This window comes from Lepidothrix coronata, unplaced genomic scaffold (assembly GCF_001604755.1).
Source record: "Lepidothrix coronata isolate B3197 unplaced genomic scaffold, Lepidothrix_coronata-1.0 Scaffold52, whole genome shotgun sequence".
Taxonomy (NCBI): Eukaryota; Metazoa; Chordata; class Aves; order Passeriformes; family Pipridae; genus Lepidothrix; species Lepidothrix coronata.
Genome location: NW_016690232.1, coordinates 4,285,626 through 4,308,025, shown reverse-complemented (window position 1 = coordinate 4,308,025; position 22,400 = coordinate 4,285,626). Strand labels below are relative to the sequence as shown.

The following is a 22,400-nucleotide window of genomic DNA, read 5'->3' as shown; positions in this document are numbered from 1 at the left end:
GGGCTGTGGGTGGTTTGGTTTTGTTTTTTTTTTTAAAGCATATTTTGCCCTTCTGATAATGATCCAGTTGTTCTTTAGGCACTAACACACAGGACTGTTTCTTGTCCCAGGGTTGCAACTGTGTGTCCAACTTTTGTGACCTTCAGCTCAGTAGGTATATATCTACAGACACACAGAGGATTTTGAAGCTTTGGACTTAAATAAACAAGGTATTAGTGAAGAGGAAGAGAGCCCTATATGATATACTGCTGGTCCTGTGGGACTGCACATAGTTTAGTAGCACAGCTTCTTCTTTGCCGAGCTACAGCTGAATTGCTGTGTCAGCAGGTTGTAGGTCTTCCTCTCCAAAGTCATAGTGTAAGACAGGTATTACTCTGCTACTACACTGGGGAAGAGCCTATTTAGAAGTTGAAGCTCTGGCATTTCATTTTGGGTTTTGAGGTAGAGGGCTCTAATAATCTCTAGGCCACCTCTGCCATGTCTTGTCACCCATGTAGCACAGATATTGATCCCCAGAGGCACAAGCTGGGCCACTTTGTTGGCAAACAATAGTAGTTGCTCTGTTACCAAGCATGATCAGATTTTCTTGCACTATACTGACCTCATGGAGCGACCTTGTTGCTCCAGAGGTGAAGTAAGAAGATGAAGGGAGGGGAAGATCCAGTGAAATCAGTTTATCTTTGGTTCTTGAGGTTTGCCTCTGAACAGTGCTTATGATTTCACCTCTTTCCAGTGGTCTTAAACTTCACCCTCAATGACCGTCGGAAAGGGCCCATCTGGAATGTGCTCATGTGGACTTCCCTCTTCCTGGGCCAAGGTGTCATCATCTGCCTCTACAGCCAGGAGTGGTACGCACGCCAGTACTGCCCTACGGAAAACGTGAGTGACACGCCTTCCCTGTGGGATAACTGAGGGGCTGGCCCTGTCTTGCTGTGGGGACATGGCAGAAGTTACATGGCACGAGGCTTTTTGGCAGTGAGCTGCAGCAGTTCTGTAGGAGCTGCTCAGTCTACAGGCTCCCTAACAGAAGTGCTTTCAGTAGTGCTCTCTCTATGCTGGTAGTATTTCACTGCTTGAAACAGAGGGGGGTTTTCCCACATTTCTGTGGATATAAACCACTATGCTAAACCTCATTTAGGCTGTGGGGATGGAGGTCAGGAGAAACTTTGATGGGAGGCCCACAAAAACTGTGGCTGTCGTGCCTCTCCCAGGCTGGAGTGGGTGGCAGTGAGAAGTGGTTGCCTGTAAATGGTCAGTTTGGGGGTTTGTTGGGGTGTTTTCTCTGACTTGTAACTCCTTTCCTTGTGTACTAGACTCTGTTTTACATAAAACTTTCTGCTGTACTAGCTGATTTCAGTTTTAACTGAAGGTATCCTCAAGCAACCCCTATTTTGATTCTCCTCAGTTAAGAGTTTGCCATTGTAAATGACTTGGCTTCTTGATACAACGTGCTGCTGGGCATGCATTTATCTGATGCATGAGGACTTGTGGCTGTAGCTGCACTTCCAGGCACTGTTTAGCGAGGGTTAGAACAGGGTTGCAGGGTGTAGACATGTGGTTTGATCTTTCCTGCTAGGGAGGTTTGACTTCAGGGGCTCACACCACAGCTGGGCCTGTGGGCTGTGACTAACTCACTGCTTCTCCATGTTTTGCAGCCCACGTTCCTGGACTATTTAAAGCCACGCTCGTGGTCGTGTCATACGAAGATGTGAAAATGGTGTCCTCTGGCCATGTCGTCACAGAGTTGTCCTCCAAGTATTTGGACCAGTGATCTAACTCACTACAGACTTTTTCTAAGGGAAGTTGTGCCTCCTGATTACTGGGGAGAAACTGTAATTTTTTTTAAACGTTGCTGGAGCAAACCAGTTGACCTGGATTGCAACAGACTTCATAGGCAGCATCTATTACATGCTGTCCCACTTTGAGCCATTTCCATGCCAGTAAAACATTGAGCTGAAGGTGGAGTCCACTGGAATCCTACTCATCCAGGGGTCCCCCCAAGTTGCTGCTTTTCTGGACAAGAGGCAAGCTAGTCAGATTTGCTGGTAGCTCATTGTTGGTATCCGTCCATCTTCCTTAGCCATCCCTCTGCAGGTTTTTTTTCTCCCTTTTGGTAACAGGGTGTCTACAAACCTTCTGTTCTCTGTGATCCTGCCTGCCACTGTGACAAGTGGCAGAGTGTGTTTGCCTTCTTGCTCTGAAGATAGCCAAAGTATTCCTGGCTGGCTTTGAATTGTGTTCCATGTGTGTTGGCTGCCAACAGATATAAAATGGGCAGAGGGAGAAGGGACTGTCAGTGTGCTTGTGGCTGCGTTGCAGTCAGGTTTGGAAGCAGGGCATGGTGTGGGCAGTCTTTATATGACTTTTTACACTGAAAATTTGTGTTTTATCTGTATTCATTTAGTTCCCAACTGTCTTACAGCATTTTTGTTCTCTGAAAAACTATTTGAGGAATAGTTTTTCTTCTTGCTCTTCCTTTCTCCTGCTCTAGATAATCAATTCTTTCAACATGATTAACTTGTAAAGGAGCTTTTACTTTAATTTGGCAGGTGCTTTAAGGTATATATACGGTTGTTAAGGGTTTCTTTACTAAGAAAGACTTGAAATACTACAAGCCAACTGTAAGAAAATGGGATCAACATAACAGGTACATGGCCCACTCTCATTTGGCCACGTGCAGCTCAGCACCTTGGTGCCACTTGCCCACACGCGTTGCAGCAGCTTCTAATGCTGCTGGGGAATGAAGGTCAACTGGTGGAGGAACCTTGACTTTGGAGAAGAGGGTCACCTGATAGAGATACCTTAACTTTGGTGACAAAGATTTCAGAATTATTCAGATGTTCTTTACTGGCACTTTTTGGTGACAGTGTTTCCGTACTGACCTACAGCTCTGGGTATTTGACACCAGCAGTATTGGGACAGCTGATGAACTTGTCTCCCAAACCACTTCAGACGCTCTTTTGGGCTTCTGTTTTCGCTAACCTGAGTCAGAAGTAATTTCATGGGAGAAATTAAACTCTTCCAGGTGTGCAGTCTTCAGTAAGGAGTCCTGCTCTTGAGAAAGGATGTTCGTTGTCAGGGCAAATTTGCCAAATACAGTGTTTGCATGTGTGGCTCTCCTCTGACAAATAACTCCTGCTAGAAATTGCTCACTAAAACGATTGAGGTAATTTCAGAGGAAGAGGTTCATGTATATACTCAAATTTGGCAGTGTTAGTTTATAAAATCCTGAGAATTAAATGGATTACTTTATCCTCATTCAGCTTGAGTAATCCTGTATCTTTCACCATACCTTATGTGGGAGAAAAGAACAGAAGTTCTGGAACAAGTAAGCTTCCTTATTGAAAAAGACAAAATCCCCACCCTTTGGCTAAGCAGCTTTGTCACCTCCTTGGCATAGGATGAAACTCTGTCCAGTTCTTTTTCATTTGGTGCTCAAAACACAGATTTAACTGCACTCAAGGGGGGTGTGATGGATTAGGGACTTGGCTTGTTGTCTTCTTGCCTGTGTCAGGTCTTGGTACTGTCTCTGTTCTCAAAAGGAGACCAAACCCTGGTGGTGGCTCACTTTGTGCCCAGTTTTGGTGTTGCCCTCACAGCTGGCACTGTCAAATGCCCAAAAGGAACGTCAGCATTTACTGTGTCAGCATCCTCACTGTTTGAAACCTCGGGGCTTGACCATCTGGCAAGCAAAAGGCAAGCAGAAAGGGATGCTCAGCTGTTGGCACTAGTCTTAGTTTTTGACAAGTTGAGGTTTTTAGCCTTGTAGATCAAGGTATTTGGCAACTGTGCTGTCAGGGCATTAACAATTTGGATTACTTTCAATTCTGTGGGTTTTTTTTAATTGCTTCTGAATGTGGGCTTATTTTCATTTTTCTTAAGAGTGCTGGAGGGGAAATACTAAGTCTTTTGCACGTTGCTCATTTAATTAGAGTCAAGTATACCATGCTGGAGTTTTCTTAGGCTGTGAGTGCCAGACCTAGCAGTCCAGTGTTCTGGTCAATAAGGAGGACGCGAAGGTTCCCACCTGCCCTTTACAAGTACTTAATATAATATATACTGTTTCCTGTGGTTCTTTCCAACACAAGGACTGTGCAGCTTGCTTCCATGGTAACTCCCTCACTTAGGAGGTGGGAAGCCTCCAGCATTGGAATGGCAGCCAGTACAGCTGCAGCTCCTTGCTCAGTAACCTCACGAAAATCAGTATTAATACAGCAAATGCATCCTGGTTTTCATGCAGAAAACAATTTGTTCTTGGGAAGATCGAACCTCTGTGGAGCCCTCATGCCTAGTAGGTCCTTTCTGTCAGGGTGTTTGGCTTCCAGCCTCCAGGGGTGAAGCAGTCCTGCATCTGAGCTGTGAGCTGTGTGCTCTCCCATGGCAGCCGTGCGAGTACAGCATGTGCTGTGTGCCATGGTGTGAGCTGGGGCAAATCCCGATGGATTTTTTCAGGATGGAATGGCATGGATTGCTCTAACCTGCTGAAGGGAAACTGAACTGTTGGAGCTTCTGCTGCCAAACACAGATGGGCTGGAAGGACAGCGGATTCAAGGAGTCCACGTGCTCTGTGGCATCAGGATGATGAGCTGGCTCCCTGTGGTACCTCTGAGCCAGCCTTGGCTCATCCCTTCTCCTGGTGCCTCCAGCCATGGTGCCCCTTCCCTGGTGGTGGCAGAGGACAACCTGGCCTTGGCCCTGGAACCAGCCATTCCATGATACACCCTGTACTGTGTTCTGTCACGCACAAGAGCTGTTTATAATCTACTGTATTACAGCAGTCAAAATATATTTTGCTATTAGGGGAGGAAAAAAAATTGCCTTGGCCTGTTTTTTCTCTGAGGGTCCTGGTTTGGGGGGAGGAGTTACAGGAGGGCACAGGGGATGGTGATGGGGGCAGAGTAAGATATGTGGGGTTGCTCTCCTGGGAAGGTGGCTGCTGTGGGGAGACACTGGGAAGTGCCTTGTGGAGGAAGGGAAGCCTGAAGCTGCCCATGCCCAGAGCTACAGGGAGTCCCTGGCACAGCCACCTCCTGGATGGGGCTGCAAGTGTCCTCTCGCTTTCCAAGGGCAGGGATGGGATAGGGATAGAGCCAGTCATGCTGTGGCAAACCCAAGCCTGGAGGTACCAGGCAGGATCATAGGATGGTAGTGGGGAGGAGACCTCCTTGGCTGGGTGCAGGGGGAGGAACTTTTACACAAGCCCTTCTTCACGTCCTGGAAAGCAGCGGGAAACATCCAAGGGAAATACCAGGTAAGAAGGGTAGTTGGGTGTTCCTGTAAATACCAGGTGAGCAGGGTAGTTGGGGGTTCCTAAGCTGCCTATCAGCCATCACATCCCTGCAAGGGGAAAGGACATCCTTGGAGTGTGGGAGAGGAGCACAGAGGAGTCAATAGGTCCTGGAACAGACCTGAGTTTCTATCCTCTCCCAGTTCAATGCACATTAAATTGGAGCAGCTGCCAAATGTATATCATGTTGGTGACTTCTGCCTTTATTTTGGGCCTGAAAAGGATTTGTGTGCCAAGAACTTAATGTGATTATTTTTCCAGCTGTGTACCGCATGCTCTTAAGTCTTGTCTGTCCTTAAACTGTAACAGCTACAGAACAAGGCCATCAATCTTCCTGTTCTTTCTGGTGGGAATATCAAGTACTGCCAGAGAGCCGTCAGAGGGAAAACAAAACTTCTGTCACAAGTTTTTTGTGAATTTTTCTATTTCCAAGAAGCCATTTACGCAGCAAGACAAGAAACTACCTGCCAAGGTTATTCCTAGATTATACCTACACCCTCAAAGATGTATCTGAAGAAAGGTAATTAACCTAATTAGAACCCACAGTACAAGGATACAGCTAATAAGGAGGTCGAAAAGTCTTAATACCATTTATAAAGAATTGCATGTCTTTGCAAGGCTGGTGGGGAGAAAGGCTTCAAAAGAGAATTCATAGGGATTGTGAGACTAATGGAAATATCATATTTATTGTTTTCATTAATACCTTCAAGAATAAAAAGTGATAAGATTATTAATTGGTGACAAATATAATAAAATCTCTGCCCCAGTCCAGATTTATGAAAGCAACAGTTGTGCTTAATGCAGTTTGTAGGTGGAAACCAAGCACCCCTTTGGAGGATGTAGCAAAGCATTGGAGGCTTCTTCCAAAAGGATGCACCAAGTGTCAGGTGTAAGGGGGGTTTTCCCAATAAATAATAGCAAAAAAAAAACCCAACAACCCACCTTAGCCCTGTGGGGTAAGTACAAATATGGGTTTAATTCTGTTACTAGATCATTCATTACTGCAAGTTTCCTTGGCTAAGTATTAAAAGGAAATAAACACCATGCCCACAAATGGAATGCCTGTTCCTGGACCAAAAGCCCGTGGAAGGAAGCTGAGAGGGGCCTTGTGGGCACACTCAGTTGGTGAGGACTGGTCAGGTAGGGCCAGGCTGGAGGCAGTGGGGTTCTACATCCAACTCTCCATCCTTCCAGCTTCCCTCTAACAGCGGGATGCTTCCCTGCATTACCTTTTGCAATTATTTAGGCAACTGCTGGTGTTGTAGGGTATTCCCAACTCTGCAGAAAGCTGACTGTGGCAATCCACAAGAAGGGAAATGGCTTTATAGAGACAAACTGAAGTTCTTTACAGCATCCCTTGTTGTCTCTGCACCTGACAGCTTAGTACAGTCGTGTGGCTTGTGCTTTGTCTCCCGCAGCTGGAAGGTGACTTGTCCTAGGCTTCACTGAAGATCTAACAACCACTAAGTGTGGGATTAGCCTCTGCTCCGGGGTAAGGGAGCAGGCATCTTGTCACAGGTTCTCAGCCCCATACTTGTATCATTGGTTTCACTTTCTCTTTCACCAGCAGGTTCTCCCTGCTGCTCTCCAGAGATCCCCAAGCTGAGGGATACCCCAAGGGTGCTTGACCTTCAGGCCTGTTGTTCCTCCCTGGAGTGTAGTTTTGTTCCAGATGAGGTTTCCAAAGCCTGACCTGTTCCAGTGCTTCTCATTCCAGCCCAGAGCACTTACAAACCACCAGAGCCCCAGGAGGCTTCAGGGTGAGTATGTTTCCATCTCCTGCCTTTTTCTGTCCAGAACTGCTTTTTCTCTGGGGGTGCATGTTTGTTCTGTGCGCAAAAGAAAATTTTGCTGACCACATAAGATAAATTTATCCTATGTTGCATCACTTTCCTGACCACACCATTTGACACAGACCCAAAGCACTGCCTTCCAGTCCCTGCAAACCTGCTCATGCCCTGGGGCTGCTGTGAAGCCTTTGCCAGGGCTGTTTCTTCAGCCCCAAGAAATAATGACAGGGAGCTTGTTTAGATGGTCACTTGGCCCTATCCCACTCCTGGGCATGTTTCTTGCTCAGTGGTGAGAGCCACATTTGTGCCTTGTGTGCAGGGCTGCCTGCAAAGATCGGCTTTGGCATTATCCTAATTGTTGGAGCAAGTTCAGACACCTGACACCACCCTGTCAGTTTGTTGAGTGCTGGAAGGTAGGGAAAGAAGGGATAAGGAGCCCAGGAAAGACAGAACTGGGAACACAGAGCTAGATTTCTTCTGTGGTCTTATCTTATGGTGGGTGGCTGTGTTGCCTGACGTGGCTGGATGAATGGACCAGCTGGACTATTGGAGTGTGGGCAGAGAGATTTGAGGGAAAAGATGTTTTGGGATTAATAAAAGAGTTGCTAAATGAGTGCTTCTTAGAAACATCCTTCCAAAGGATGCCAGGCTGGCAGAGCTGCTCTGTGATCCATGATTAAGAAAAGAAGCTTCTCCTGGTTTTAATGGACTTAGCAGGGAGTAGGTTTACACTTCTTTGTATATAAACGTTGCTTAACAGCACTAGGAAGGGAGGGATGTTTTGTTCTTTGTCAGGTGTCAGATATTTAGGCAATAGGGTATTGGCAGGAGACGTGAAAAATAGTCTTTGGCCAGCAACAAGCAATGTGAGATTAATCTGCCTAAAAAACATGACCTCATCCATCTTTTTTGTCCCAGGGGAGGGAGCCCTGGCTGTAAGCCAGGCCTCAGGCTGAGCAGGACAGACCAGTGCAGGGCTTAGGCCAGAGTAAGGGAACAGTGGGCTGCTGTGGGGTGGTGGAAGAACAAGCTCCTCCCCTCCATTTCAGAGGTGTCTCTTACCTGTGTGACACTGTGACTGACCAAGAAGCTGAGGATTTTCTTCCTCAGATTTCTCCCTTAGAGTTTCAACCTTTTCTGGTTGGCAGAAGCTCTTTTTCTGAGGGTCACTGGGATCAGAGAGGGAGCTGTGGTACAGTCCCACCTGCTCCTGAGTGCCATCATTCCAGTGTTTCTCTGGGTGTTTCACTAGCTGGGAGAAGGGAGACCCTCAGACACTGTGTTCTGGTGTTACCCTGATCCTAAAACTCATCAGCTGCCTGGCACAGTTCAGGGTTGGCTGTTTCCATCTGCTTTCAGATGTAGATTGTTTGTGTTGTACTCTGAATCATGTAGGAAGGAAAGGTAAAAGCAGTGTGAAAAGCTGCTATCTGAGCTTCCCTCTCCTGGCTGCCAAACCTGTGTCCTTTTTGGGAGGGAACTGAGAGTATCTGCACATCTTCCATGTTTTTACAAGAGTGTATAGTGACAGGACAAGGAGAAATGGCTTCAAACTGAAAGAGAGTAGATTTGATATTAGGAAGAAATTCTGCCCTGGGAGGGTGGTGAGGCCCTGGCACAGGTTGCCCAGAGAAGCTGTGGCAACTGGAAGTGTTCAAGGCCAGGTTGGATGAGGCTCTGAGCAACCTGGTCCAGTGGAATATGTCCCTGCCCATGGCAGGGGGTTGGAACAAGATAATCTTTAAGGTCCCTTTCAACCCAAACCGTGATTCTATGAAGATTAGAAAACTGAACAAAATCAGTGCATTAAGCCTAGGGTAAGGAGATAATTTCTTAGGATCAGGCAGGATTCAGACTTGGCCAGCTGTCCAACAGATTCTTTGAAGTAAAGTAGTTCTTTTGTAACATGTTTGTCAACCAACCAATGTGCCATCATTTCCTATTTCCCCACAATTTTCCCTCTTTACTCCATGTACCCTTTTCTGTACCTCAAACTTTTCTTTTTTTGCCAGTTTCCCCTTACTTTGTTTGTGTCTTTCCTCTCTCTCCACATTTCTTCTCCATAAAATCAAAACATATCCAGGCTGGGGTAATTTTGGCCTCTTAGGGGTGAAGCTGCAGTGTCTCTTGGTAGCATACAACCAACAGAGTCAAGCACTCACTTCCAGCATCCTCAGGGAGGATGAGCCACCCTAGTCCTGTCTCAAAGGGTTTGTAAGGGCTGTGCAGATCCCTGATACACACATATCCCAAAATAGCTAGGGAGAGGGGAGAAATCCTCTGAGTTGGATCAAAGCAATCACAGCAGTCCCTTTTCCCACCCTCTTGCCCAATGCCTGCAGGACATGGGAGACCTGGCTGATCTGCAGGAAGAAACTGAACAGTTCAGGGAGAGGTTGGGTCGTGTTGGAGCAGAATCAGTGTTGGCTCCAGCCAGGAAAAACTGCAAACTGTTTGCAGCAGCCTCAACAAGTGGCTTCAGTACTTTGACAGCAGTGACTGGTGAGTGCCCCAGAGGGACCAGGGGGAGCAGCCACTCCCTCAGCTTGTTGGACCAGCAAAAGCTTGCACTGACTCTCAGGTGCAGTGAGATTTGGTACAATCTGCAATTTGCACGTCCCTCACAGCTCTGCTCTTCTGCTTGACACGTTTATTTTGATACTGGGGTCCCTCACAGTAACTCCAAAGCGGTGCCACAGGTTTGTATTGAGGTTCAGTGCAGTGAGGATCGTGCCATCCTGCTGCAAACCAGTGTCTTTTTTGCAGCTGTCATGGCTGTAACAGAATCCCTGCATTTAGTGTGGTTCATTTTAACTGGAATGTGTAGGCATTGGTGCTCCAAAAGAGCATTCAATTCCCTCCTGTACAGATATGAGACTGAGACACATAAGGTTTCAGACTCAGTCTTTTTCTGTGTTCAGGTGATTATATTTTGCAAGACTTTTGTTAATTCACTGTGATATGTTAAATAAAACAAAGCATACATGCAAGCACAAAATGCAGGAATATACACAGTGTGTGCAGTAACAAAATACATCAACCACAGGTTTCAGTCATAGAGTTAATAATGTCTGAATTTTCAATATGCGCTTGAATTTGATTTTCATCTTTGCTGGAAGTAATATATTTTCTCAACTGACAGCCAGTGTTTGTGTTGTGTTGAGTGAGAGAACAAAAATCCCTGGATGAGTAAGACCTTGTAGTTTTCACTTCTCTTTCAAGTTGCAATTTGTATTGCAAACTTGGTACATTTCGACTATATATCAATATATTTTGGGGTTTACCTTGGCTACTAAAGGAGTTTTTCCTCAGCTCTTATCCCTTCTTTCCCTCTGTTTTAGCTCCTCCCTGACGATGAAAAGGTACTGGATGAAATCCTACAGGACATCAAGGAGTTGATATATGTAAGGCTTGGGTGAGTTGGACCTATTATCAAGTTGTATCTGCTCAGGAAATTACTCTGTGTTAGCTGAGCCCCAGTGAGCATCTAAGTCCATCACAAGTGTGAACAAAACCACAGCAGCTCAAATCTTTTGTGCTGAAGCTCAAATCTACAGATGAGAAGTTATGACTGACCAGTGCCATAGTTCAGTGCATTAACCTTAGTAAAATACTTGAGCACTATCTGACCAACAGCTCTGGTGACTGATAAATTATATTAATCCAGAGAAATGCTCAGAATTGACACCAATAAGTTTTCAGTTTATTTGCTAGCTACTCACTGTGACATATTTATGCACATGGACTCCTCACACTTCTCTTACCTGATTTCCATCACCTTTCCGTCGCAGCCAAAGGATGGTCCAACTTTTGGGGGCACGTCAGGCTTGCTGCTCTTCTTTTAGAGACTGAAAGCAGACCCAGAACTGTAGGGAGGCATTGCCTCCACAGCAGCCTTCCCTGGAAGAAATAAATCAAAGGCACGTGAGCTCGTGGGATTCCAATACCAGGATAAGTGGAGGAATGGTAAGGGAATGGAATGGACTGAACTTTTCAGTTCAGTCTTTCTCTCAGGAAAGCAGCAGATAATAAAGGACTGATTGACATAATCTGTGCTGGTCTCTTCCAAAGCTGCAGTCTGACCCCTAGATATGTGCTGGGAATCAAGAGCATTCAAGGGACAAACTCCAAGAAACCTGACTTGCAGTCACAGGTGAAAAGAATATCTGACATTTTAAACGTGATACAGTGCAAAGAACAGGCAGTGCAGATATGACACAGGGAAGTCATATGTTATGTTCAAAGGGAGAGTGGGCAGCTTGTGATTATGTGGATAATTTATGGAAAAGAAAATAAAAGTAAAAGGAAAGGGCAGATGTTTAAAATGTAAGATAAACCATCACTTTGAAGATCATTAACCAGATAATGCTGTCTTGGAGGGTAATACTTTTTTTTATATCTTATCACTTATGCCAACTTATCTTCATCCAGACATTGAATTATCCTGATAATAAAGAATGTAAATAAATGTTTTCTTTGCTGATATAAACTTATCTCCCATGTAAGATAACAAACAATGTTGAGTAATTCAGAACTAACCTTCTCAACCTTTGCCCCTGCAAGACCTTGACTCATTCCTGATTTCAGAATTATTTCATCTCTGGTTTTTTTAATCATTTTATTTCCTTCTTGCAGACTAAAACCGAACTGAACATGGGCTGTCAGGAACTGCTACTCATGTTTGCTAAGCTGCTTCTCATGCTGTCATCTTATTCTTTCACTCAGGGTTATCCTGTTCTTTTCCCTACATTATCTTATCCATGCTGTATGAGTATTTCTCATTATAAATAAGAAGAAATGGGGTCAGAATTGCCCAGACACCAGCACGGCAGATGGTCCATGGTCTGAGCACAGGGCTGAGCAGCACAGGGTGGATATCTTATCCAAAATTGCTTCAGCCAGTAAAGTCCAGCAAAAGAAATGTTAGCTTATTTTAACACAGACTTTGGGAACTGGGCCACAGGAAAGGTGTTCTCTTGGTCCATCCAATGCAGCATGTTTTGAGTGGCTTGGATTCATTTTTGCATTGTAATGAAATGAATGGCCTTTCAGTAGAAAAAGACAAGGTATCCCTTCTCTTTACAGTGGCTCTTTGGTAAGAAACAGTGAAAATGAGAGAGATTATAAAGAATAGGTAAGAGACAATACTGAGAACATGGTAATTTTGTCCTGTGAGGCAACAGCACCTATTTACCTGAAGTGTTCATTATCTTCTGAGATCTAATTACCTGGTCTGAAGCAACATGTGCCAGAAATACAAAGGTTTTGATAACAAGGATGAGAGATGGAGAGACAACAATGACATATGAGATTGCTTCAGCCAGGAGGTGTAAGAAAGGACTTATAGGAAATTTATAAGGTTTGGTTTGAGGTCTTTGCTTGTATTCAGTCTTCCTTGATCACTGTATAAAGCCTTCACAGAGTACTTCCAGTGTGAGAATAAGATGTTTCTTACTGGTCTGGACATCCCAACTTCACTGCACTTCTTCCAATCCAGAGAAGTTAACTAGCTCTACCCCACAGCCAAACAGTAGGGAAGCCAAGCCGTGCACCAAAATCACTGAAATATTAAAAAAAAATTGTCATCACCATCACGTATTTAACATGTCAACTTTCCTGCAGGATGTCACAGAGGCCAGGACCTCACCAGGATTTAAATAAAGTTCAACATTGGCTATCAAGAGCAAGCACTGTTACATTTCAAGCATATTCCCCAACAAACAGGGAATATCCATCAGCATGTGCCAGACAAGTGAATGAACAAGTAATTTACTACCTTGTCCAGGCACATCTGTGCTTACTGTATCACCTTCATCTTTGAAGAATGGGATTGTAACTGCAAAGCTGTTTTAAAAAGAATTATATTAAGTCTTTATGCAATGAGGGAGCCAAATATGCCAAGACAAGAAGTCAGGGCTTCAAATTAAGCCCATTTTCTTTCAGTTTGCTTTGTATTCAGTGTTTGCTAAATAGCTCCCTCTTAATTCTAAGTGTAGCCAGTTCCCACGTAGGCTGTTCATCCCTCTTGGCATCCCCCACAGAATCCAGCTTTATTTTTGTTGGCTGAAAGAATTATAATTAAAGGTTGTATTTTCTTCCCCTGCAGGCACAGCTATGTTTTTGACAGCCTTGGTGAGAAGTATGGAAGATTGGTTATTAGTGGTGCAGAAACTGAAGTGAGGTCCTGGCATGCACAAAGCTGAGCTGCCTGCATTTTATCACCAGATTCCTTTGTGGCTGGCCCAGGTGGATGCAGCGATGAGCTTTATAGGCTCCAGCCAGTTGCATGAAGCTGAAAGTGATGATAAACCACCTTTCCTTTAAGGACAGAGGTGTTAATTGGACCTGGGCTGGCCTTGCACAGAAAACTACACTTGTGAGAAAAGAGAAATGTCCTTTGGTGGAGTCCCTAGCACAGAAAACTGAAAGTGGGATAAACACGATCAACTGAAGCGTTAAAATGATTGGTGACTGCCTTTCATCTGCTTTGATTTGGCAATATCTGTGGAAACAGTTGGTGGCTTCAGTATCATTCCTGGAACATCCCCATCTCCCTCAGAACTGCCAACTGCTTTGGAAATCTTGACATTTGAAAAAAAACCAAAATGAGTGATTCATTTACAGTCAGATTTCTGGGGGTATATTCCTCTTCATGGTGCTCCATTGTTTTTGGTAAATGTCATCCAGAAATGAATCATTTGCAGAGCACGTGCATAACGTGTCTGTGTGAAATTCCTTGCAAATGCCAGGTCTGCCCACAACTACAGCCTTAGCAAAAAAGCCTGTGTCAGGTTTCCAGTGTATGGTGTACTTAGATATGCTGGGTTTGTTTAGCTGGGGAGCAAAAGGTATCTTTGAGACAGGAGATCCCTGGGGCTGATGCACTAGAGGTCACTTTGTTTCTGGATTTGGGTTTTTTTCAGGGTGGTACCTAGAGAATTCTTTCAGATGATTCAGCAGTGGGTTCTGTCCATGAATAATGAGATTCTTAACAAAAAAATTAAGTGCAAGTCTGCAACTGTTAGGGATAAGGGCACTCTATCTAGTATTCAGTCTTTAATTTCCTTCTGGCTGGAGTGCAGTTATGAGGAATGCTTGTTTCTCTTTCGACACTTTCCTGTTTGAGTTGAGTTGTGGCTTTTGTCTCCCAGCCAAAGGAGCAGAGGAGAACTCCTAAAAATAGCTGTAATGTCTCCTGTACAGTGCATTAACACAATTTTGTTTCACTTTTAGCAAGCATTTTCTCTGGAATAACACTGATATTTCCTGTTCAGAGAGCTGTTGTGCCTGCTGGCTCTCTGTGGGTTTACTTCTTTCTCCCAGGGTTCTAGATGGTGTGGTGTGTGATTTCTGTTTTGTTGCTGAATTCTGGACATGAGAACGCACCATGTGGCTGATCAGCAGCACATGATCCTAAATAAGAACTGGGAGAAGGATGGATACATAGTAGGAAAAAAAGTGTTTGTAATGAATATGGATATAAAAACAGTAAAAACAGGGCAGGGTTTCATTTCAGGCAGGTGCTGGTTCTTCTGTGTGGTAAGGTTCTGCTTCATCCAATATCTGATGGCCTTATTTCAGGTTTCCTTTCATTCTGAATGTCTTGGGCCATTTGAGAGGTACTCATGATAGTTTTCTGCAGGAGCTAAAATTTTTCAGGTCCTGTTAGCACTTGCAGGGTGCTGTGTGAATGCAGCTGAGCTCTTCCAGGGCCTGCCAGTCCCCTGGAGTGTGGTAGGAACAGCCACACAACGTTGTGCCTCAGTGTGAGGAACACAATGAGGGTATACCCAAGTGTCTCCATGCAGAATCACACCAAGGTTTGTGTTTGGTTATGACTTCTTCCATGCCTAAGCAGTATGGCTTGGCCATTCTGAGTTGCATTCCCTCATACTTGTTTTGCCTGTGAGCTTGCATTATCCAGGGAAAACCCACCTCATTAGCCTTGCTAATAGAATTGACTGTACTTATCCTCACATAATGAAGATCAGCATCTCACCCTTTGCTAGCAAACACTGAATTTTAAAATTAATTAAATTTGCAGGGTTTACATAGATGAGCCATGAAATCCTTTGTAGATCTTTTAACAATGCCCTTCTTTGAAACCATAAACATGTTTTGTAGAGTCAGTCAATCCCACTGGACACCTCAGCTCTCTAAATCTTTCCTTTGGGTATCCTGCCAGCAGCTCCTTAGATTTCAGGTTTTAGCATTAACTTTGCTTCTATGTTTCAGAAAAACAGAGATCCGTGCTCAGAATGCAGAGGAAAGATCTGAAGGTCTTGAAGAGAAGCCGGAAGAAGCTCTGCAGAGAATCAAAGAGCTAGAGTGTGAGCTGGAGAAAGATGGGAAAGTCATCCCAGAAGCAACACACAAAGAAAGGCAAGGTCAGGAGAATCAGTATTCTGAACCCTGTCACAGACTCGGAGAGTGAAGCACTCTTTGAGAGTACCTCATTCACCTCCTGTTTAGTGCAGAACCCTCCTCTCCTGGACATGTCCCAGGGTTTTGTCTTGACTCTTTGTCAGAGGTCAAGCAAGGAGGCTTTTAACATGATTCTAGATCAGGGCAGAAAGAACTGCTGAATATGATCTGCTTTTGAGAGAAACTAATTTTGTTTGATTTTGATATGCAACACAGGGTCTATGTCTAGAAGATCATGTAACTAGTGGCATCTGCCTTGTAGGTGAGTTTTCCCTGTTACAGCCAAGAAGATCTGTTTAGGATCACTGATTTTGGAGTAGAAAAGAAAGGATGTTCCAGGTTCCTTCACTCTCAGAGGCCACAGGCCTTTTGTGTTTATACCACAGGACACTCTTGCTCCCTCCAGGAGATATTTGAACACTGCTGACCCACTGATCTTGCCCATACCATGTGGCAGTGAGTTCCTCAGGTCAAAAGTTTGTTGTGGGTGAAGCATTTCCTTGTGTCCTTTCTCAGCTAGATCCACGAGATATAAAATGTGGAGAAAAAATGGGAATTAAAATTCCTTTCCTTATTCCTCTAGCATATCCTGTCTCTTTGACATCAAAGTGGGAGGAGAGGCCAATTTTTTTTGTTAAAGATGTGATATCTTGGGCACATTTTAACTCTGTGGTATTTGTAATGGCTTTGGTTTGTTGTTTTGTTTCTCTTTCAGAAAGATGTTTCCAAGAAAGCGTCTTAGAAGTCGAGGCCTGCCCAAGTCCCAAAGCTGCTACCTCTGGCCAGCCCAAGAGATCCAGAAAAAGCAAATACTGAAGAACAGCAACGCCTGAGCAATGTCCTGGTTCCCATTCATTGTAGTGTTTCACCCCTTACCTACTACCCCAGCATCTCTGTGCCATCTCAGCATTTATGCTGTTCTTCTACTTGCCTTCACCACTTCCACATCTGTCTTGCTTGTCCTCTGCCTCCTCCCACAGTTCTAATATCTATGCAGCTTGTCATCCCTGTAATACCACTGCTACCCCAACTTTCTCCTCCCCACAACTCTCTTGCCTGTGCCCCTTCTGTTTGTGCTCATCAATCACTTCTTGCTGCTTTATCTCCTTCTGCCTCATCCCTTTTGGATCATGCAAGTAAGTTGTTTGCACCTCTTCACTCTCCTCTCAAGGTTTTTTTCCTCAGTGCCAGCATAGCCTGGTTTTCTATCTGATAATGAGTACCTCCTTCATCTTTTGGATTTCAGATGATCCAAATACCAGCTGCCTGACTGGTTAGGAAGAAAATGCACAAAAATCGGGATGACTCTGCAATTTGACCCATTCTCAGCTTGGAAGAGCAGGCAGTGAAACTGTCAGGAATTACATCAGCTCAGACAATCCTTGCCAACTCCCTCAGAGTAAATTCTCTTTTGGAAACATATCAATAACCCTTAACTACATTTTTAAATGATGTTCTGCAGGTTTTTTGAACATAATATCTCCTGAAGGTAAAATGACAAGTTTCTCCCAGCTCTGCGTATGTAAAAGAGAGAAGATCCTGCTGGAACAAGACATGCTTTTTGGAACTGAGGATGCTCTTAGCTATAATTTGCCTTCCTGTAACCGCAGAAGAATTAAATGTTTGAAAAAAGCTGTGCCTGGCTTCTGCAGATACAAGTGCCAACAGGGTAATCTGTGTGCCCTGACAAAGTGAGACATTATCTGTAAAGGTGTTGGTCTTCGATGTGCTAAGAATCTTGGTCTGGATGGATCATTTTACATGGAATTAGAAAAGCAGCCAGAGAAGTGTTCAGAGAAAGGATCAGCTGCAGCTCACTGTGTAGTATTATACCCTTTTGCCCGAGGTTGGGAAAGAGGGGCCTTTTCCAGCAGCATGAGAAATAACCAGAAGCAGTTTTAGAGGAGTAACCACACGACTCATGTTCCTTAGTAGAAGATGACAGAGCTGTTTGACTTCCTAGAGCTAGTTTTCCATGAGCAGATCACCACTGAGATCTATTACAGACACAGGAGCCATCCTGCCACCCTCTCCTGAGAGGGTTACAGTGGCAGAGTGATGTAGATGTGAGGTTACACCTGGAGCTCCCGTGCTTGTGTGATCACCAAGTTCACAGGTGGATTTTTCCCACTTCCCAACCACTTGTAAGGGGGCTGGTTTTCCAGGTGTCCTTGCTGTAAAAAGGCTGGCAGATACTTGTAGAATGAGTATTATGGGAGCTGTGAGTGTTACCAGCAGCTGTGGATAAGGGAAAATTCAAGAGTGAGCAAGTGGCTGGGTAACCCCTACTAGACAAATGCATGATGGCAACAATTTGGGGGCAACTGGGAGAAAGTGCTCTCTATCTTGGCCTTTACCAGCAGCAGGACACTGGTGCTGGGAATGGCTGTGCAGGAAGGTCTGCTTTGAAGCCAGGGGAGACAGTGCAGGTCCAGTGAAAAGCAGGAGGGACACCTACCCAAAGGGCACCAGGATCAGACAAAGTGAGTGCAGGGGTATTTCGTTTGACAGTGCTCTAGATCTTTGCCAAGGGGAAGGACTGCAATGTCTGTAGGTCCCTGGTCATTTCTAACGGCTTTAGTCAGGAAAGATGTATCAGAGTTTTGAGGCTTCTAGGAGTATTGAGAACTCTGTCCCTTCTCTGTTCCTTTGTCTCTCAGGCAGCTGCAGTGTTGCAGTTCCCAAGGTTCTCAGATGGCTCTTCCCAGTGGTGCCGGATTCCCCCTCGTCAGCCCAGTGGGCGTTGGTTAATCGGGTCACCTTAACGTTTTTAGGTGCCCGCGAGCTCAGACGTTGTCCTGCCTCACCACCCTGTGGAAGCCAGCAGCAGCACAGCCTGCCTTTCCTCTGTACAGCGGATGTGCCGGGCAGGGAATCACCAGCCTCAAAGGCTGCCCTTTCCTCCTTTTACTTTTCCTCCTACTTTAAAGTTAGGGCTAAACATCTTGTTTGCTCGTGTGTGGATGTATTTGTGTGTGAGTGGTGACTGAAATCCCAAATCCAGGACAGCACCACAGACCCAGCTCGTTCCCGGCTTGTTCCCTCCTCGCAGGACAACGAGGCTGGAGGCACCCACCATCCTACCTGAGTGTTGAGCCCCTTCTTGTTCCCCCATGGATTTCCAGGCTCCCACTCCCACCCACCCAGCTGTTTGGCTTGGGGGTGGGGGGCATTTAAATACATAGAATGTATTTCTGTCCCTCCTGTCAAGGTGATGGGACAAAATGGATCAGACTCTGGGGGCCAGGCTCTAAGGTGTCAGGATGCATCTGGCCCTGTCATGGGGAAGGGATGACACCCCCCTTCCCCCGACCTCCTGCTCACACACCTGCCAGGCCTGCTCCTTATTTTTAACTTTCCAAAACAAGTAGAGGCTTTTTCCACATACAATCCACTTTATATTGCAGGCCTGGGCTGCCTCCCCTCCTGCCTCCAGACCAGGACCTGACGGTGGGCTGCCAATAAGCCAGCCCTCTTGCTCCTCTCTGAGCAGGATTGACCAGGAGCAGTGTGGGAGCCATTTCTGGGACAGCTCTCAGAGCATGGGGGAGTCCTTCTTGTCTTTCAGGCTTTCTGGGAGCTTTGTGGTGTCTGGGAGGAGGCTGCTCACGGCTGCAGGGCTGTGGGCAGCCGGAGAGACCAGGTTCATGGCATCCAGAGGGAAGGGCAAGATGAAAGCAGCGGGTTTCTCTGCAGTGAGGGAGTGCAGTGCATGGAGGTAACGGAGCTGAGCAGCAGCAGGGGCACTGGACAGGATCTCAGCTGCCATCCGCAGGGACTCGGAAGCTGCCTTTTCCCCCTCTGCAGCGATCACCTGCCAAGTAGGGGAAGAAAGGAGGTTTCTGTGAGTGAGGGGAGTGAGGGAGTTCTGTGACCACCGGGAGTGAGGTGGCACAGACTGTTACAGAGGGAGGTTGCCACAGCGAAATTCCCTGGGCCGGTGTGATTATAACTTTCCTGCTCTTTGAAGATCACAGCATGTACTAGACCTCTTGATGCTGCCAAAAGTTTAGGAGCTCGTGTCTAATGTGTTTTTACTGGGCCCATCAGAGGTCACACTTGGGCTCCCCTTGCTAGACCCAGCTCTTGAACAGGAATTAAAGAAAACATATCTTCCCAGAGCCATGTGCTTGTGTGGCATGTCCCAGGGACCTCAGATCAGGGCTGGGAAAGGAAGGAGGAATGCTTTGGAAGGAGATAAGAAGTATTCAGAGTTGGCATACCCGCACTTTGGCCTGTCTCTGGGCCTCTGCTTCCACAGCCAGGGACTGCCGGAGCTCAGCAGGCAGCTGCACGTTGTTGCTATGGCAGGAAAGGAGAGGGATTAGCTGGGCTCTTGGCTCTCCTGGCAGCACTGGATGGTCAATCTGAAGCTTGGAATGGGCTCATCAGTCAGTCTCTGCAGAGTATTCTTTTATGTTCTTTGCTCCCTGGCTGTTCCTCTTTGCGTGCCTGACTTTAGCCTTCTACCTCCATTCCCATCCTTCTCTTTGAGCCTGGTTTTGCAGTGACCAGGACTGCATGATCACTAGGCAGCAGAGACATCTCTCTCTACCTCTGAGGCTCAAAGTTTAAGCTCACTCTGTGAGAGAGCAGAGACTCCACTGGGAGACTGCTCTCGAGACAGGCACAGGAATGTTCTGTCACAGATTTATTCATTCACTGCTTGGCTCTCTCTTCCATGTCCCTGTACACGATGATTGAGTCCCACCTTTGTGCACAGACTTCTGAGTGATGAGCCCATCCCTCTCAAAGACCCTGGGGCCTTTGATCTAGACTGGGACATGGAGGGTTCAGTGCCTCCTGCACCTCGTGGGCTACCAGAATTGGGTGCAAACTCTGCCTGCAGCAGCAGTGAAATGGTGATGAGACCCCAGCTAAGGATCCTGCCCTGGCTGTCAGTGCAGGAGCAAGAACAGTCTGACATGTGGAAGTTTTACATGAGGCTGAAAGGAGCAGGGAAAATAGGAAGGTGAGAGGCGAGGCTCTACCTTCTGCAGGGAGAGAGACAGAGAGACAGAAACAAAGCAAGAAGAAAAGCAAGCAGCAGCGAGTAGGATGGGTTCTTGCAAAGGACCAGGGAATTCCCTTCTACCAGCATTTCCTACCTACATTTCTACTCTCTCCACTTTGATCCCCCAGCAGCCCGTGACTGCATCCAAAGCCACCTGTGAAGAGGAATATTTTTAGAGCATGGGGAGAACAGCAGCCCTGGCCTAGACTCCTTACAGGGAGTAAGACAAGGCAGGGACATTAATTGCAGGACTGTGAGGCAGATTTATCAGGTTTTGTATGCTATTGTGCAAGACCCCTCAGAAATTAAATTACTGTCCTCACTTCCAATTTGTGTTTACTCTGGGAGTTTGGGATGATTTAACTGGAGTCCACAGTGATTCCAAGTCTGGAATCCTTCTTCAAAGCAGTGTCTGTGACTTTGAGGGACTGACCACCTGAACGAGCTTCTTTGAAGAGCCTCAATTCACCCCTAGCTCTGCTGTCCCCCTCCCCATGGAAGCACCTTGATCTCCTGGCTAATGTTTTTCCTCTCCAGCAGAAGCTCAGAGAAGGCTTGATGTGCCAGGAGGCGCTTCGTGGTGGTCTGCACCAGCAGCTGGATGGCACTGGAGATGCTGGTCAGGGTGGTGAGGAGAAGAGAGGCATTCTCCAACCGGTAATAGCAGACAGCATCTATCTCCAAAGTAACCATGTCTTTGGTCACCACCTAAGAAGACAACATTGGAGCAGATGGAGCTGGTTCTGGCAGTTCTGAGGTAGCACAGGAAAGCACACAATTGAGAGTGTGATGAGGACTAACTGGATGGTTAAGTCATTGTAGCTTCCACCTCTGATACTGACTGATCTTGGGCAAACTATATATACTCTGGATCTCAGAGGTTACTTTGTGATGGTTTTTTCGAACTTTTCTTTGTAAGGATGGAGGTTGGAAGCAAAAGATCTAAGGTTAAAGAGATACCAAAATTAATATAGAGGGGGGGTGTCAGCCATACCTGATGGAAGGGGATCTCTAGGGTTTTGAGGCGGAGGTCTATCTTGTGGTACGTGTCCAGACAGGGAAGAAAAAAGAAAAGGCCTGTGGGAGGAAGAGAAAGGCAGCTGATGACCATCAGAACCACAGAAATTGCCTCTCATGCTCTGGAAAACAGGAGGGTTTGGCATGCAGAACTACAAAGGAACAGCAATATATGGGCTCAAATTCTGAGGCTGCTTCTCTGATGGGGAAAAGCCCTTAAGAGGAAGGGAACAAAAACATCCCATCTCCTGTCTGGCCATGTCTGCTTGGAGGGCACCAGCATGTGAGCTTTGGTAGAGCATGAAAAAGAGGAGCAACACGCCTGAGAGGAGCTGAGTAAACACCTTACCGGGTCCTTTGGCTCTGCCAGGAAGGAGATGCCCAAGTCTGAAAACAATGGCTCTCTCATACTCCCGCACTACCTGCAGAGGGAAACAAAAGGGAGGCTGGAGAGGAACAAGCAGGACTGGGAAAAGCAGCTTCAGAGGCATGGGAGGAAGTCTGTTCTGGAAAAGCCCTGCAAAGGGAGGATTTCAGCAGGTATGAACTAGTGGTATCACTTGTCACTGAGTCCCCTATATTTATATATTTATATATTTATATATTTATATATAATATTATGTATATATATATTTATATATATTATATATATAAATCTGACAAAAATTAGAGGAAGAGGGAAATTCTGCTATTACCTCTGAGATCAATCTCTCTTAACATTTTTAATTCAAAACCCATTTACCCAGCTGTTGGTTGCAGTGCAGCCCTCTCTGGCCTGAGAAGGCTGAGGATTATATTTGAAAGTGAATAGACTTACAATTTGTTTTAAAAAAGAGAAACTAAAGCCCCTGTCTGCTGATATTGCAGC

The 22,400-nt window shown here is 45.8% G+C and overlaps 2 protein-coding genes across 8 annotated transcripts in view; one reads left to right on the top strand and one right to left on the bottom strand.

Annotated features, from left to right (window-relative positions):
• The window catches only part of SOAT1 (sterol O-acyltransferase 1), a 28,174-nt gene extending 23,360 nt beyond the window's left edge, over positions 1-4,814 (top strand). The window contains exons 15-16 of the mRNA XM_017815708.1: positions 734-879; positions 1,656-4,814. Of these exons, the coding sequence (XP_017671197.1) occupies positions 734-879; positions 1,656-1,712 (203 nt within the window). The 3' untranslated portion in view covers positions 1,713-4,814. The remainder of the gene's footprint in view (positions 1-733; positions 880-1,655) is intronic.
• NPHS2 (NPHS2, podocin) overlaps positions 1-22,400 on the bottom strand; it is a 46,409-nt gene that overhangs the window by 19,642 nt on the left and 4,367 nt on the right. For 2 of the 7 annotated variants that reach the window (XR_001874965.1, XR_001874968.1), the window contains exons 3-10: positions 21,882-21,954; positions 21,510-21,592; positions 21,020-21,223; positions 20,614-20,669; positions 19,725-19,803; positions 17,960-19,315; positions 10,842-10,977; positions 10,362-10,454 (exon numbers count right to left, since the gene is read on the bottom strand). Coding sequence is in view for 1 of the 7 variants with exons in the window: in XM_017815709.1 (XP_017671198.1) it covers positions 19,037-19,315; positions 19,725-19,803; positions 20,614-20,669; positions 21,020-21,223; positions 21,510-21,592; positions 21,882-21,954 (774 nt within the window). In the remaining 6 variants the exon portion in view is untranslated. Of the gene's footprint in view, positions 1-7,055; positions 7,117-10,361; positions 10,455-10,841; positions 10,978-12,532; positions 12,638-16,352; positions 19,316-19,724; positions 19,804-20,613; positions 20,670-21,019; positions 21,224-21,509; positions 21,593-21,881; positions 21,955-22,400 lie in introns of those variants that run through there. The other 5 variants (XR_001874970.1, XR_001874969.1, XR_001874967.1 and 2 more) reach the window with 4 other exon arrangements.